This window comes from Pipistrellus kuhlii, unplaced genomic scaffold, assembly GCF_014108245.1.
Source record: "Pipistrellus kuhlii isolate mPipKuh1 unplaced genomic scaffold, mPipKuh1.p scaffold_m20_p_13, whole genome shotgun sequence".
NCBI classification, from domain to species: Eukaryota; Metazoa; Chordata; class Mammalia; order Chiroptera; family Vespertilionidae; genus Pipistrellus; species Pipistrellus kuhlii.
This window is the reverse complement of record NW_023425438.1, coordinates 31,722,366-31,739,853: the sequence shown is the minus strand read 5'-3', so window position 1 is coordinate 31,739,853 and position 17,488 is coordinate 31,722,366. Positions and strand designations below refer to the sequence as shown.

General features: G+C 34.7%; 1 protein-coding gene across 15 annotated transcripts in view; it reads right to left on the bottom strand.

The window, feature by feature from the left end:
* AFTPH (aftiphilin) overlaps positions 1-17,488 on the bottom strand; it is a 59,988-nt gene that overhangs the window by 14,572 nt on the left and 27,928 nt on the right. For 6 of the 15 annotated variants that reach the window (XR_004987471.2, XR_004987472.2, XR_006741432.1 and 3 more), the window contains 5 exons: positions 10,359-10,510; positions 7,606-7,732; positions 7,137-7,193; positions 6,609-6,617; positions 4,365-4,487 (listed from right to left, as the gene is read on the bottom strand). Coding sequence is in view for 10 of the 15 variants with exons in the window: in XM_045580812.1 (XP_045436768.1) it covers positions 4,365-4,487; positions 6,609-6,617; positions 7,137-7,193; positions 7,606-7,732; positions 10,359-10,510 (468 nt within the window). In the remaining 5 variants the exon portion in view is untranslated. Of the gene's footprint in view, positions 1-4,364; positions 4,558-6,608; positions 6,618-7,136; positions 7,194-7,605; positions 7,733-10,358; positions 10,511-17,488 lie in introns of those variants that run through there. The other 9 variants (XR_004987473.2, XR_006741433.1, XM_036435513.2 and 6 more) reach the window with 5 other exon arrangements.

Below are 17,488 nucleotides of genomic sequence, written 5' to 3'. Positions count from 1 at the left end.
ATCCCAGTAGGTCACCTCTAACTGCCTTCCTGTAGGCCTGGTCCATCCCTAACTGGCCTCCCCTGTAGGCCTGGTCCCTCTCAACTTCCCTCCCTGCAGGACCGGTCACCCCCAACTTCCCTCCTCTGTCGGCCTGGTCACCCCTTCAGGCTTGGTCACCCCCAACTGTCCTCCCTTGCAGGTCTAGTCCCTCCCAACTGCTCTCCCCTGCTGGCCTGATTGCCCCCACCTGCCCTCCCTTGCAGGCCTGGTCCCTCCCAACTGCCCTCCTCTGCTGGCCTGATCACCCTCAACTGCCTTCCCTTGCAGGCCTGGTCCCTCCCAACTGCCTTCCCCTGCTGGCCATTTGTGGTAGCCATCTTGTGTTGACATGGGGGCAGCCATCTTGTGTGTTGGAGTGATGGTCAATTTGCATATTGCTTTTATTAGATAGGATAATAATACAAGAATAAACTCTGTGTTTTGAGTACTCACAACTGTAAACCTACTTTTGCTCCCACCTTGTATAATAATGAGGTGCTAAAACACAAATCAACATTTTGTAGAAATGAGACAGATAAAAAACTGGACACCTATGCAATTACAGACTAATGACATTGACAAGGCAACGAAAAAGAAAAGCATTGGAATGAAGCATTTTAAAACAACTTGAAGCAATATGGTATGATTACTGTGGAGACAAAAGTACTAAGAAAAACAAGGTCTTAAAAGAGCAAAAAAAACTGAAAAAGGAGACTAGAGACAGAATACTTGGGTTATCTGGTCTTAGCTATACCATTGATAGATGATTTGGGATATATTACTTAGCCTTTCCAAATATGTATTATAAAGGAGAGCACAATTATAATTGTTTTCTTTTTTTCTAACTCTAAAATTCATAACTGAAATAGCCACATCAAGTAGCCTACAAGAGGAAGTTAGCTAGTGGTGACTAAATGAATAACTGCTAGTCAGAGAGTTTAGTCTACTCAATAATGAGTGAAATCTAAAATAATAAAAGTGTAATATGCTACTTAGACTGGACATCCTTCCAGATGACCTTCCGCATGAAGCTGGGGCTTGAGGGAAGCCCAGGTCCCAGAGGCAAGGAAGGCCTATTCTTGCATGAATGTCATGCATCGGGCCTTCTAGTATGGTTATAAGTACTGATCCTTCTAAGAGGGAAATCAGTAATGACACCACGAATGGTGTGACCTTAAAATTCAGTGTATAAAGATAAAAACAAGACAACAAAAGCATCACTACCCCTTTTTACCTATAATTTGTCTTAGAAAAAACACTAAAACACCATTAACAGTTGCCAATAAGTTATTACATTTCTAAACAAGAGTTGCAATAGTTAAAAGATTAATGAGTACAAACTAATTTGGAAAAAAGAATAAAAATTCAGTGGGTACCAAAATTGAGCTAGAATAGACAAAACAAAAAGCATGCAGTCACAATGAGAATTATGTAACTAAATTTGAAAGTCAATGTTTAATGCTGCCCCAAACAAACACTTTATAAAAGGAAGGTTTGGTATATTCTTTTTCCTGTTTTTTTTTTTTGGGGGGGGGGGGGGAGTTGGGCGGGGAAAAAGAAAAGATATTAAACAGGTCTTTCCTGACACATTTTGTTAAGTTTCTAGCACTAAAGGCTATATAGCTTTTTAATCTGAAAATTATGAGTAGCAGGAAGACATAACAGCCTTACTGTATGGCCAAGAAGTAAAGTAAAAGTAGTATGTATGTTGCATGCCAAAGAATAGTGGTAAGAAATAGCACTTTATATCTATAAAGATATCTTTACAACGTATAGCAGATGTTTGTTAAATATTTTAACTTGAATCACAAGTATGGAGCCAAGCAAAGATCTCACTTTTTAGTGATGGCAGTCAGGCATCTCAGCACAAAGTTCTGATATGCTTACTGAAATCTGTTTAAGTGTGTTTATATATATTAGAATGATGACTTAAATGATCTCAAGTCAATTCAGAAATAAATATGAACAACTTCCATTGGGAAGTATATTTTCATGGGTTCCCAGAAAAGCCTAAAAACTAAAGCTAAAGAGGATCACAAACTACAACAAAAAAGTATAAAAATTTTTTTAAATTCACTATTTTTTTTGTAAAAAGAAATGTGTGCACTAACAGAATAAAAGGATATGTTTGATTAAAAAGACCTTTTTTTTATTGATTTTGTATAGAGAGGAAGGGAGAGAGATAGAGAGTTAGAAACATCGATGAGAGAGAGTCATCGATCAGCTGCCTCTTGCACACCCCCTACCGGGGATATGCCTGCAACCGAGGTACATGCCCTTGACCGGAATCGAACCAGGGACCCTTCAGTCCCCAAGCCGACACTCTATCCATTGAGCCAAACCGGTTTCGGCAAAAAGACCTTTTTTTTTTTTATATAAGTAGCAAGAGAGCAAGTTCCATTTTTTTAACAAAAAAGTTAGATGTGCTTAATGTTGCTAAAAATTTCTACACTTGCCTTTAAATAGGGAGACAGTAATCCTTTGCAAGTACACAGGAGTATATGCGCATGAATAGATGGCAACATACTATGGAGCTGCAAATAACCTCCATTACATTAACATTAATTTCCATTGAAAGTCTTTCATTAAATTGACACATGTTTGTATTAGGTCATCTAGATTTTTTAAAAGCATGTCTATAATTAAATTATATAATGAAGATATGTATAAGGTATGACTACAATGAAATACATAAGATCGGCCAGATTTGGTAAAATAAACAATAGTTTATGGGGCTCTAATACATAGACTTGGATAGGAGGAGAAGAGGGAAAGGAGGAAAGCAAAACTAGCAACAAGTGGCCTAAAATAAGAACAGCTCCATTTTTAGTAAATGAGCCAGCACTGTGAGTATAAGAATGCTGATTAAGGTAGACATGGAAATGAGTTCGAGGAGAAATAATTTTGGAATATGCATAGATAACGCAGGCATGGGAGGGCAGATGATATCCAGAGGGCAATGAAAAGAGGATAAATCTAAGGACAGATTCTACTTACTGAGATATTTTGCCTAAGCCATCTTACCTATTTCCCAAAAAAGTTGGTGAAAAACCAGGTATTTTATGCATCAGGCCTCTGCTCACGAATTCAAAGGAATATAAACTGGCTTCAAAGGAATGTTTAGCTGTGCCCAGGTATAAACCACAGTGGTACACAGCAGTAATATCATAAGTTTCTTGAAACACACTTGAAAGGGAAGGACCCTGCTTTATAGCATTATTTTCTAAAGTATGTTTTTCAAATACCAGTGCTGCAGGCTTTAAGACTCTTCTCCCCTAGTAATCTGCAGAAAAAGGTCTTGTGGCCAAGAATATTTGAAACATGAATGACAATTAAATAGGATTATTCACTACAGGATTCTTCCGAGTCCTTAATGTGTGTGTTGTGAATCTCCAAGGGTAGCTGAAGCCCTTCTTTTGTGTTGCATCTCTGGGGATTAGTATTCAGGGGAGCACACATTTTGGGAAAGGCTGTCCAAACATACATTTTTGTGTTAGATATAATTGAAGATGATATTTAAGGTTAAGAAATGACAAACACAGCAAGGATATGTTTTAGAAATGGTAATGTTCACTTAAAAATAGCAATCTTCTAAAAAACAGTATTTAACTAGCACTAAATCCATTTCTCATCTGATGTGGGAAAAGTAAGCAACCTAAAATGGTTATTTTCCTCAGATAAAGTGAGAGGGAGGCTTTGATATTATATATATTAGACTAAAATAAAATTTGTGCTTAAATGTGCTAAGCAGGTAAAGAATAAGAAAGGTAAAAGAGCTTTCTTTTTTTTCTTAATGGATAATTTTGCTAAATGTCACATCATTTTCAGTAATAGTTTTATTCAAACTTCCCAAACACCAGTTTTTGATATAATAAACACATTTAAACTTTATAAATTTTGCAGGCTTTAAGAAAAACACATAATAGCAGACTTGAAGAGTCAGTATAAATGCAGTGTTCCCCATTTTTGAGGACATCCAGCACTTACCAGATTTGTGTATCAGTAATGACCATACAATGTTCAAGCTGCAAGGGACTTTTAGAGATGCATGTTTCAAAGTCTTCATTTTAAAGGAAAAGAGACTACGTTTTAGATAGGTTTAAAGGACTTACTCATGACCAGCCAATTCTCAATGTGTGTCTTTCTACTCTTAGAAATGAAAGATAATTTGTTCATTGTATTCCAAGTGGTGTTATTTAATAAGTAATCAAAATCAACACCCATCATGAAGTCAAATTTTTAAAACATTAAAAAAATTAAGTCTGTACATGTATGTCCAGTGTGTGTAGACATACATATATAGATATGCCTGAACATATATATACACATACAGATATTTTTACCTGGAATTGGTCAGATGTACATGTGTTCATTTCTGGTGACATGGAGGTTGTCTGACCGATGGAAGCAATTTTTTCTGCAGCAGATAGTGGTTTCAAGGGTTCCTTGGTAGGCTCTAACATACCCTGAAAAAGGTATATTAGTCATTAATTTGGGGTAGGGGAATCAACCCATAAACTTTACAAGAAATTTAATCTATAAGGAAGCAGAAAGGATAAAACAGATTATTTGGAAAGTTACTAAAGACAAAAGGAACAATTCTTAAATTTTGTTTAGAGAAAGTTTTATTGCACTATAATGAGAACTGTTCACAGTAATACCTTGGGAACCCAAACTTTTTGAAGTAAGACCCTGTATTTTAAATCAAATTTATTTTAAAGTACCTGGTTATCACTGCCACACAAAAGCAAAAGCACAAGCTGTGATGGCGAGGATGGGGAGAATCTTTAAGAAACGAGCATAAACAACAGATATTACATATCAGCCCCAACAATTTTATGATGTTTCTGACACTGAATCCGCAGGTAAAGGGCTCCTTCATACACATTACACCATGGTAGAGCTTGGAGAACTGAGAGCTAATTTTAAAACACATGGGAATCCACTGTTTGATTCTAGCTCAACTAAAATATGGGAGCCTTAATACTTAGTTCTTTGGACTGGCCAAGCAGAGACACAACCATTTCAGAGGAGAAAACATCTTACATGTTCCATTAAATGTATGAAAATCTAATACGCTTTTTTGAGTTACACTAAAATATAATGGGATACTGATCTGAAAAAAAGCCAAGCTTTTATACATTTAAAACTAATACTTGTTAAGTTCTGAGTATTTATCAACCAGACCAAATAAAAGTCTCCCTCTAATGGGAGTGGAGTGGGGATGGGGAAGAATGCAAAATCCAAGCTGCTAAGTCAATAATGTTAGAATCTGTAAATTTCTAGAACCTCCCTCCCCAAAAATATAGAGCATAAACTACCTAAAGCAATTTACAGATTGAAGTCATGAATGCATGGTCTAGCTAGCTCAATACCCCTTACATAAGTGTGCCCTTATACTAGTACAAGGAGACAATGTATTTGACAATTACTAGTCTTAGCCAACTTTTCTAATGTGACCAATCACTTAAACCAGTGGTTCTCAATCAGTAGTAGTCTTCAATCAATAGTTTCTGCATCTCCTGGGTTAGATGTGCAAATTCTTAAACCCCACTCCAGATCAAGAACTCTGAGGGTGGTGCCCAGCATTCTGTGTTTTTAACAAGTCTTCCAAGCACTTCACATTAAAATCCAAGAATCAGTGAGATGAGATCAAAAGATATTGAACATCTCACATTTGTAAAGCATCATGGGAAAAATTAAGGCATTATTAAAATTTGAAGCCAGATATGAAAAAGAATAAATTTCTAAATGTAAAGCATTACTAAAATGAATGATAAAATGATGCATTCACTAAATCAACTTCAGAATTAAAAGCTTATAAAAATAGTAAATTATTATTAACAAAGATTTTAATTACGCTAGCAAAATAAAGCATAAATATTCATCGCTAACCTCTCACAAAACTTTAAGAACTGGCTCATGTGATGAGCCTACACATAAGCATTAAGTAGGTTATTGCTGAATGAAAGCTCCTACAGTAAAATTCATATTTCCTGTTTAGAATATGACAATAATACCAACAACTTCGGGAATGCTATTCCTTGAGGGGGCAAAAAAAAAAAAAAAAAATACAAAGAACCAACACTTTAAATAAATATTGTGGATTATATTTATCCACAGCAGAAAAGGGTGTAAGGATAATCAAGGTGTTTTGAAAATGTAAGATTTATTAATGAACAGAAACTGGTAAGAATGAATGCAGAAAAGTTTTTGTCCAATTTCACAAAACAAACAAAACTACAAAACAAAACAAAGCAAAATGGTCCAACTCAATATCAATAATTAGAGCTTATTCATGGGAAAAATTTTTAGATTAAAGAAAGGTCAAGCTCCACAGCAAATTCATTTTTACATGCAGATAAAGAATTAAAATTTATATTCCACACCAAGGGTGCCTTAGCTTTTTCTTTCTTTCTCAAATATAGTATTTTCAAGTTATTGGCAAAAATTTTAAAAAATATTTTTACATTTTAATCCACCAATAACTCAATGACACACCAAAAACCACAAACATATCCAACTTTAAAATGTGACTGAATCTTGATATGGTACATAATGAAAATTCCTCAGTTATCCTGGACTACCTGGCATATCTAAAAAAACAAAACAAAACAAAAACAAAATTCAACACATTTACAATATTAATGATAAAACTAAGGACCAATTATGAGCATTTTCAGTTACTATAATTTTGTATTTCCAAGCTATTATATACATCTATAGTTTTGTTATTTAAATTGATCACAACTGGATTAATACAAATGGCATCTAAGTCTTTAGATATTTTAGCTTTTCTACTTGAAAGCAATTTAGAAAAAAGAAAAATACACAAGAAAAAAGAGAGACCTCCAGGAAAGCATTTTACAATGAGCACTAACAGTAGTAAGATAAAAGTAATTTTCAATCTAAAACAAAAGTCTGTAATTAATGGAGTATAAAAAATATCCTCAGATCAAGACTTAAAGGGATTTATGACATCAAAAATGATACAATATTTATTCCCTTAATGTTCTCATATTAAATGCCCTTAAAATACATGTCATATTATGTAAATGATTTAATATAATAAATGCAGCAATGATAAATACACACAGAAACATTTTTATACTTACCAATCCTGCTGCATACATGGGCACTATAACAGGTTGCTTCTTATTGCCCGTGAAGAGCTATACATGTGTTAGAGAGAAACAGCATATATTTAGATAATGATCTGTCATAAAATGAAATACTTTCCAAAAAATGCTTGCAATGCTTAACTACATACATCTAAAATGGTAAATTGAAGAAATTGTCAAATTGCCCATATGGGTTGGAATTTTAATCTCCTAGTCCAATTCTTTCATTTTATAGTTAAGGAAAACACTAAACAACTTTTTCTAAAAATAAAAAATATTGATTGGAGAAAAACTGAGATAGATTTATGTTTAAAAGTTGGCATATTCAAAATACATGAACATCTAAACCAATTAATAATTATTTTTCTGAGGAACTAGCTTATCACAGCTTAAACAGAAATGTAATTATTTAAAAACATCCAAAAGTTGATGAAAGGAATCTCCAAGGTACTAGCAAACTCACAATGTTTCGGGTGTCTATTCCCAAGGAGCACAAAAGCTTCTTGTTGCTATGGGAGCCGCCCCACTGATATCTCAAGCCATGTGCATCGTGGATATCCTGTAGCTCAGTCCATACATCCAGCAGTTCCCTGTAAAGTCATGATGAAGCCACCAACAATGATTAACTCAATAGCTTTCACCACGAATTCTACTTTTAATGTGACTGTGAAATACATTCCAATTAATCTTGAATCTAACATGAATATACAACCAGTATCTGAATTAAATCAACACCCAACACTTACAGTCATTAGAAAAATAACTAAGTTAAACTCATTGGAAACAATATGCTAGTAATCAAGCACAAATTTAGCCTGTATGTTGTTTTTCCATATTAAAGCAAAAATATTTAAAAGGAAAAAATAAACTCAGCATTCTACATTCTTTTTTAAAAAAATATATTTTATTGATTTTGTACAGAGAGGAAGGGAGAGAGATAGAGAGTTAGAAACATCGATGAGAGAGAGTCATCGATCAGCTGCCTCTTGCACACCCCCTACTGGGGATATGCCTGCAACCAAGTACATGCCCTTGACCGGAATCGAGCCCGGGACCCTTCAGTCCCCAAGCCGACGCTCTATCCATTGAGCCAAACTGCTCTTGGCACATTCTACATTCTTATTACAGCCATTTAATATTTGTATTTCCTCCTTGAGTTTTGATCCCCCAAACCACAGTTGCAATTATAGCATATATATAATTTTGTATTTTTTCAGATTTTAAGCATTTCCTCATTTACATATGTGTTTTTCATAGACTGTGTAATATTCTATTAAGACCAATTGTACCATCATTTATTTAGCTATACTCCTACAGTTTTAAATAAGATTTTCTGTTCAGCTCTTGTTAGTAAGGCAAGAATATCTTCATATACTTTATGGTGTGTGTTGTTGTTGAGTTGTGTTATTTCCTTAGATGAATCTCCTGGAAAGAGATTCCTGGGTCTAAGAGTATGAACTACCTATACAACTAGCAATAAAAAAAGCAAACAAAAACAGTTTTAAGCTGGCAAAAAAAAATAAACCTTTTTGTCCCCATCTCTTCTCAGATTATCAACCCTAAAACAAAAATCAAGAAGCAAAAATAATCTCCATCTTCAATGAAATTAAAAGATACTTAAGACCCTGAGCCACAAATATTAAGGTCACAGAGAGCTACGAAGGGAAGACCTGTGGAAGGAAAGAATGCCTCCAGAGGTGAGAATAAAGAAATGCAGGAGTCCAGGAATGAAAATAACGTTGAAATTAAAACTAGAAAATCAATCTAGATCCTCTAACAGCTAATAATAAGAGTTCCAGAAAGAAAACAGAGACAATGGAAGAAGATAATGTCAATACAAGCGGAACTGCCCTACACTGGAGAGCGGGAGTCTCTGGACGGAAAGGTCCCGTGCTCAGTCCAAGGAGTGACAAGACTCCTATTTCATTGTGAAATTTCAGAACACCAGCAACGAAAGATCCTAGATTATAAATTTAATGTGAGAGTAAATAAAATAAAACTATCTCCTATGTACCTTTTTTCTCAGGCTATTAAGAGGATGTGGGGCCATCAAAATGAGATCTAAGCAAACAGAAGTCCCCAAGACAACATGTGTTTAAGAGGATTGCAATAGGAAGATGGAAGTTCCTAGGGAAAAAATGGTATGGCCAGCCTGACAGGTTTGATCTTAAGTAAAATTATATTAACAGGCTGTTTGCTGGTAGAAAAAGGCTTAGAAATGTAAAAAGAGTCAGGAAAAAGTTGTACTATAATGGAATTAGTGGCTACGCTAGGACCATTACTAACATCCTATATAATAAAGAGGTAATATGCAAATTGACCATCAAGCCCTAGGACAAGATGGCCACCCCCATGTGGTCACAAGATGGCCAGCAGGGGAGGGCAGTTGTGGGCAATCAGGCCAGCAGAGGAGGGCAGTTAGGGGTGACCAGGCCAGCAGTGGAGCGCAGTTGGGGGCAATCAGTCCTACAGGGAGGACAGTTGGGGATGACCAGGCCTGCAGGGGAGGGCAGTTGAGGGTGAGCAGCCCTGCAGGGAAAGGTAGTTGGGGGCAACCAGGCCAGCAGGGGAGGGCAGTAGGGGGTGACCAGGATGGCAGTGGAGGGTAGCTGGGAGCAATCAGGCCGGCAGGGGAGCAGTTAGGCGTTGATCAGGCTGGCAGCAGAGTGTTTAAGGGGTGATCAGGCTGGCAGGCAGGCAGGCAAGAAGTTGGGAGCCAGAAGTCCTGGATTGTGAGAGAGATGTCTGACAGATCAGGCTTAAACTGGCAGTTGGACATCCCTCGAGGGGTCCCAGATTGGAGAGGGTGCAAGCTGGGCTGAGGGACCCATCCACCCCAAAACCACAAATTTTGTGCATCGGGCCTCTAGAGATTATCATAATTAAAATACCAAATAAAAATTTAACTGAAAACTATAAGTATATTGGAATGATGGAGAATAGCAGATGTAAGATCTAAATTCTGATCTACCATACTACGAAGTCAAAAGATGGAATGTAAGAGTGACTGATTAGAATACTGATTTAGAAATATCAGAAAAAAAGCTAAAAAATGTAGACGCATGGAGGTTTTAGAAAATTATGTATTCTTAGCACAATATGATTTTTTAAAACTTTAACACAATGTTTCTGAATCTTAATGTTTTTGATAACCTTATAAAATAGAAGTTGACACTAACACATCGACATACTATCTAACAACTGTCTACTACTTACCCACTTTCAGTTAAGGCCTCTCTTGTGTTTACTGGCAAGGTGCTTGTTTCCAGCAAGTGCTTCAGGGACGTAACTTCCTCTTCAGCATCAGGGACGAGTATGGAAGGAAAACATGCTTCGAAAATTCGCTCCAGGCGGTTTAGTAAAGCTGTCTGTACCAAAACAACCCCCAAAAGTATAGTTCATTTCTCAAGTTTTAATGTCATATTTCTTCTTCTTCATCATCATCATCATCATCACACACACACACACACACACACACACACACACACCATCATCATCACACACACACACACACACACACACCCTCTGTCCATTATTATAAGACAGAGAGGGGAAACTACCAGTCAGACACATGTGAAAGAAGCACAATTACTCATAGAAGAGCTATTTTAAATGATTACTTTAAATAATCTTGGTGATACAGCAATGGAAAGTAAATGCAGCTACATAACAAGCAATATACCTGGTATTTTTAGAAACATGTTATTTAATCCATTAGAAAATTCTACAAAGAAGAAATTATTACCCAATTGTAAAGTGAGAAAGCAATCTCAAAGTCTGAATAAATTGTCCAAAGCAAAAACAAAAACAAATACTAAATAGCATTCATATTCTTTACAATACAGTGCGATGTTTCTTATCACCACTCACATTCTAGATTTAGGACCAATAAGATCGGATGCTTGTAAAAGTATGCTACTATAATTGAACAAACCTTTTTTTTTGACATACATTTGAATCCTGAAAGCCTTTCAGAAACATCTCGGCTGCTAAAAGAGGAAACCAAAATAGGAAAGAATATCTCAATTTTTACTTAGAAATTCAACAGCTCATTTATTATTCTGATGATCTGTGTTATCTTTTAGAAATTCCATTTCTCTACATTTCTATGGTATGTATATATGTATTTTTGAAAAAAACAATGCCTTTCCTCCAAGCAAAAGTCATATATTCCCAAGAAAATTGGTATTTGGAGTTTTTTCATTAATTAAAACTTACTGGATTTACATTAACTTACATTTTTGGTTACAACTAGGTTTATTCTACATGTGCAACCTACAATAACATTTATTCTCTAACTATTTCAGATATTAATACATGTAAAATTGAATAGTTCAATTTACTAATAAAACATCAAATAGGAATACAAATTGTTAACATGTTAAAGCTTGTTGGAAGATTAAGTGTATTTCTGAAATGACAAAAAGTGTACAAGAGAATGCCACATCATGGTGGTACTTCCTGCCAAGTAAGGCACACAAGTTATCACTTGCTTTCTGTTGTTTAGTACAGTCAGTAAACAGGAAAACCAAAAGGAAAAATTTCACAAACATTTTCCAAACTAAAATCTCTCTTTTGAAAGGAGTACCAGAGCAAAAAACTTAGCACTGCATAATTAGTCTCTAAAATCTTTATTATATTCATGTCTGTGATATGAGAAAAGTTCTCAGTATCAATTATGAAACTTCCAATAAAAAGTAGGCTCCAGATCCCAAGGCTTGTGAAACCTGAGTGTGTCAAGGGGACCAGTACTTAAAGGCTTCCACAGGGGGAATGGACAGACATCACTTTTAAACAGATCAGATAACCATCTAATTGGAAACATGAGGAGTGTTGGCATCTCCTGGGCAGGGAAGGTAAACAAAACTCAATTAAGACCAAATTTTTATTTCTCTGTAAATTAAAACAATCATGCTGGTATCTTCTTTGTTAAATGGGATAAAAAAACAACAACATTTATAAGAAATAAATGACTCCAAAATACATTCAATCATTTGGGCAACATTACACAACAAGTCTAAGGTATACCAGCAAGCAAATTCTTAAATTAGTGGATTGTACGTTAGGAAACAGAGCATTACATTAACCTGATTACCTCAATATTTTATTTCTTTCCCAATCTTTTCTCATAAAGAATAATAATTACATAGTAATTTGAAAAGAAGATTCCATATGTCTAGGATTAGACATTACATTAAATTGCTTCAAATCTATTGTTGAATGAAGCAGGAAATTTTTTTCATAAAGGGTTAGATAGTAAATTACTTTTGGTTTTGCAGGCCATCCATAAACCAGCAAGTGTGGGTATGTTCTAATGAAACCTTATGTACTAAACAGGTATCATGACAGATTTGTCTTAGGCCAGTTTGCCCAACTGAGGTAGGGCAATAAACAAGTAACAAAGATTCAAGTAGCCAGAGTGAACTAACTGAACAGCACTACCCAACACATACTACCACTATATTATAGTGTCATCAAAGCAGTTCTAAATTCAATTTCTAAAAATTATAGGAGCTTTGAGGCAAGGACTATCCCTTATCTTGAATCTCTGGTATCTAGATTCCTACACATAACTGGTGCAGGAATATTAGCTATATCAACATAAAGTAGACTTAAAAAAAAACCCTACCAAAATGCTTCACTTTTATTTAAGACTGCAGGGAGCATATTTGTTCTATTTACTAAAGTACATCTTATTGTAGCCATCTAAATAATTTTTGTACATAGACTGGACTTATTTATATAATTTTAACATCTATAAATAACAATAGCTGAATGAATGCCTTTATGTAATGTACTATGCTTGATGCTCTACATATATTACTTGATAAATCCTTTAAAAGAAACCCTGAAAAACAATTATTGTATCCATGTTATAGATGAAGAAAGTAAAGGGAGATTAATATAACTAACTAGTCACAAGCTGGCATGGTGCACAGCAAGGATTTGACCCAAAGTCAGTCGCTAAAGCCTACTTTCTTTCTTTTTCTTTTTTTCTTTTTTCTAATATATTTTATTGATTTTATACAGAGAGGAAGGGAGAGAGATAGAGAGTTAGAAACATTGATGAGAGAGTCATCGATCAGCTGCCTCTTGCACACCCCCCCACTGGGGATATGCCCGCAACCAAGGTACATGCCCTTGACCGCAATCGAACCTGGGACCTTTCAGTCCCCAAGCCGATGCTCTATCCATTGAGCCAAACCGGTCCCGGTGAAAGCCTACTTTCTTTTCATTAAGTCATGCTTTTATATACTTTTAAAAATATCTTTCAAACATTTGTAGTCATTAGGTAAGGTATTCAACTATTAACTGCCGATTTGCTTAAGAAAGCAAATAATTTCATTCAACACAACAATTCATAGTTTTCAACAAAGCAAATTGAAAATTTTTACTTATCAATGCTATGCTCTACGTTAATGTGAGGGTAACAAAAGTGTAAATACTTAGCATACTAAATTTTAGCTGAGATTATAATAGTAACTACATAAAATAATATTCACATCAAATACTTAAATTTAAAATGCCAAAAGTCTAAGAGGAAAAAGAGCCATCAGTTCTCCCTTAAATTTGGAATTTAGAAACTGGTGACTATAATAGTTGGCTGAATATCAGTTTATATAACTTAGTCATGTCCTTCAATTCATATAAATCTCAACTACTAAGCCTAGCAAATAGCAGCACATCTAGCCATTAAACATTTTAAGAACTGGGGGCTTTAATAAATGCAAGGCTGGAAGTCAAATGCCCTTCAAGGGAGGTGCCAGATTCCCTTTTCATTTTCTCTGTTCATGCCCATGGTTAGGAAGCCAAATAAGGAGGTTTGCTATTTGCACAGAGGGCACTTATTCCCATATGAGTTCCTGCCTATCAGAACTATTCTGAGAATGGAAACGAGCCCGAAGCAGCAGCTTTGCTCTCAAAACACTTTGATGGGCAAATATAGAGCCAGAATTAGGGGTACTCCCATACAAATTCTCGTTTGTCTCTATTACTTTCTGCGATTCACCAAAAAAAAAAAAAATACAATTAGCAACACTATTTCTTGCACCTCTAAAGACCACTTTCCAAGTTCATTTCTGAGATTATTCAGTAATAGTTAACATTTATTGAGCACTTATTATGTGCAAGGCACTGTATTAATTAAGAACCTATAGATGCACAATGTTATTTTATCTTCATAATAAGAATTTGAAGTACTTTGATTATTCTTTAAATCTGAGGTTCAGGGAAGTGGATAATGCAAAAGTTAGGGTTGAAACATGAATCTGAATCTAGCAGTGGGACTCCAGAGCCTTGCTTTTAGCATTATACTATGCCCAGGACCAACGTACAAAATAGGCACAGGGCCTAGTGCCCACAATAATTTTAAGGGTTCATGAAAATGTTTTAAAATCTAATATTAACATACTCATCTTTATAGCATTATAAAAGAAAATTTTAAATATCTCTTATGGGGAAGGAGCTCACAAAAGTCCTATGTGGCCTTGGCTATCCTACTCTCCAAAGGTAAACTGGCTTTTGTAACATTTCTCATTTCAAACGTATTTGCTTTCCTATCAGGGTCCTTTATTACCTTAAGTGTTTTTATATTTTCATTTTTTCCCCCAAACCATACAGGATTTCTGGGAAAGCAAAAACAATTAACTACCCGATTGTTTAATTCATCAATGGGGGACAAAGTGTCATGCATGAATTCCCAGTTCCATCATATCTTCTGTCTAAGATTGGAAGAAGAAAGCCCTAGGATATACTAGTATAAGCAGCCTTTTATGCACTTGTGCAAATAAATCATATTATCTAATGCAGAATTTTCCCACTGGTAGCCTCAGTCACAAACAAGTTACAAGTGTTCTAAAATTTTTGAAAGCTATACATAGAAATGTGGTTCTCATATGGTTAATTTTAGGTGTCAACTTGACTGGGCCATGAAGTGCTTAGAGGTTGATCAAACATTCTGGTTATGTCTGTGGAAGTGTTTCTAGATGAGATTAACACTGGAATTGGTAGATGGAATAAATAGTCTTTTCTAATATGAGTGAGCCTCATCCAATCACTGAAGACAGCTCAAAGACTGTAGAGATTGGGACTTTTCAGTCTTTAAAAACGCATGAGCCAACACCCTCCCCCCAACTCTTCCCTCACCCACTCATTCATCCATCCATTCTCCTGGTTCTGTTTCTCTGGAGAGTGCTAACTAATACACTTTTATTTTATAAACAACTGGAGTATTAGCAGATTAAGTGTACTGAAAGTCTTCATTCAGTTTTTCAAAGTAGTAAGATCAATACAACTAAGGGTCCTAGACTCTGGTTCTTACGCCATTCAAATACGCATCTCCTTTAATGCATTTTGTATTTAAGGTAATTCCTGAAATTCCTTAAATATATTTCTAGATGGTTTTTTCTTTCTTTCTTAGGAAAGAAACAGTTTTAATATTGTTAACAGTTTTAATATTGATAGCATTAGGTCTTGCTTTTAAGTGGAAGTTTAGAAGAAACATAAAATCCACTGGGTAATATAATCTTCCATTTAAAAAGATACCTTATGCCTCAACATCATTAAATATTAAGTTAAGATATCAAGTACAACCTACAATTGTATACTTGTCAGTTTCCAATTTTAAACTATATAAAAGCGACTGGTTATAGTATTCATGAGACTCTAAAAAGATGCTTTGCATAATTTTTGGATAAATCTAATAAAACATTTCTGTCTATTTTGGAATCAAGGGCCCAGAAATTCAATTTTTTTTTGAGGGAAAAATAACAAAAGGAATCACTGTCCAAATACTTCAGATTAGCAAAGAGCTATAAGACCAAAATCTTAATTTCTTGAGATATAATTGACATATAACATTATATTAATTTCAGGTGTACAACACATGAATAAACATATGTGTATACTACAAACTGACCACCACAATAAATCTAATTAACATCCATCACCACACAGTTACAAATTTTTCTTGTAATGAGAATTTTTAAGATCTATTCTCTTAGCAACTTTCAAATATAAAATACAGTATTATGAATTATGATCATCATGCTGTACCTTTCATCCCCAGGACTTATTTATTTTATAACTAAAAGTTTGTATCTTTTGACAACTTAATTTTCTTTATTTGTTGCTTACTTGTGTTTTCAGTTATAAATTGAAGTGTTCCCCAAATAAAGGAAAACTTTCACAAGTCTCAGTCAGATGATTAAACAAACAAAGGTGAAAATATAGGATTAGTTATACTCATTTTGAGAATGCTGATTTTCTGATGAACAAACCAATAACTTAATCTGAAAATATCGTAAGCCAAAGTATTAGAGATTCTCTTTTTTCCTTTTTGTGATATTCTTAATATTTAAAGCTCTCAAAATGAATCTTGATCTAAACTATTTTCCAAGAAGCATTATCAATTAGATATCTAATAAGAAAAAATGATTCATAGCTTCCTTTTCTACAGACAATATTTTTAAAAAATTACTAATTACCTAAATTATCAAATAACTGTAGAGTAATACTTTTCAAATTTTACAAAAGCTCAAAGTTAACTGCAGTGCTTATGACATTATCTTCTTTACTATATTCTTAAGAAAAAGGTATCTTGGCTATCAGTCAAGGTTCCTTTCTGGAAAATTAACAGGTAAACAAACAAACCTGTTAAAACAATGTAAACAATGGTCTTTTAGAAAAAAGGACTATTTTTGAAAAAGGACTTTTGTTGTCATTTTGTTTTGTTTTAAATCTTAGCCCAAAAAGTGAAGAATAGTTTTGACCTCTTTCCAATTTATATAATAGAGATACCACTACCTGCTTTTCTCTGTTAATGAGAATGAAATATATTGAACTCTAAAAAAGAAAAGTTCATTGTAGAGGAAGAATATTTATCAATACACCGTCATGTATGGCTTAAATCCTCTTTGAGGTTTGCTAGACCCACTTCTGAGAATTAGTTTATCTAATTTTGAAAAATTACAATTTTGAAAAATTTCTTCTTGGTTGATTTTCCCCCTAAGTAACAAATTATTGCAATAAAGCCACAATAACTGATTTGTCTCTTGACCTAAGGAAGAGATATTTTATTAAAATGTTAAGAGCCCTGCTGGAGTAGCTCAGCAGATCCTGGAAAAGAAAGAAATTGCAGGCCACAGGCCTCCTTCACAACAGCAGGATAAGAATGAAAGTCATTTGCAACTACTCAGTCAGCAGGGCTTACTCATTTTCCTATCTCAACTTTCTTCCAAAGTTCTCTTCCAGCCCTTTCCAGCAGTCTATTTCAACATCCACCTCCAAGTTCTGCTCCTTTTGTGTAACTCATTCAGCAAAAATAAAAGCCTAAGGACTGAGCCAAA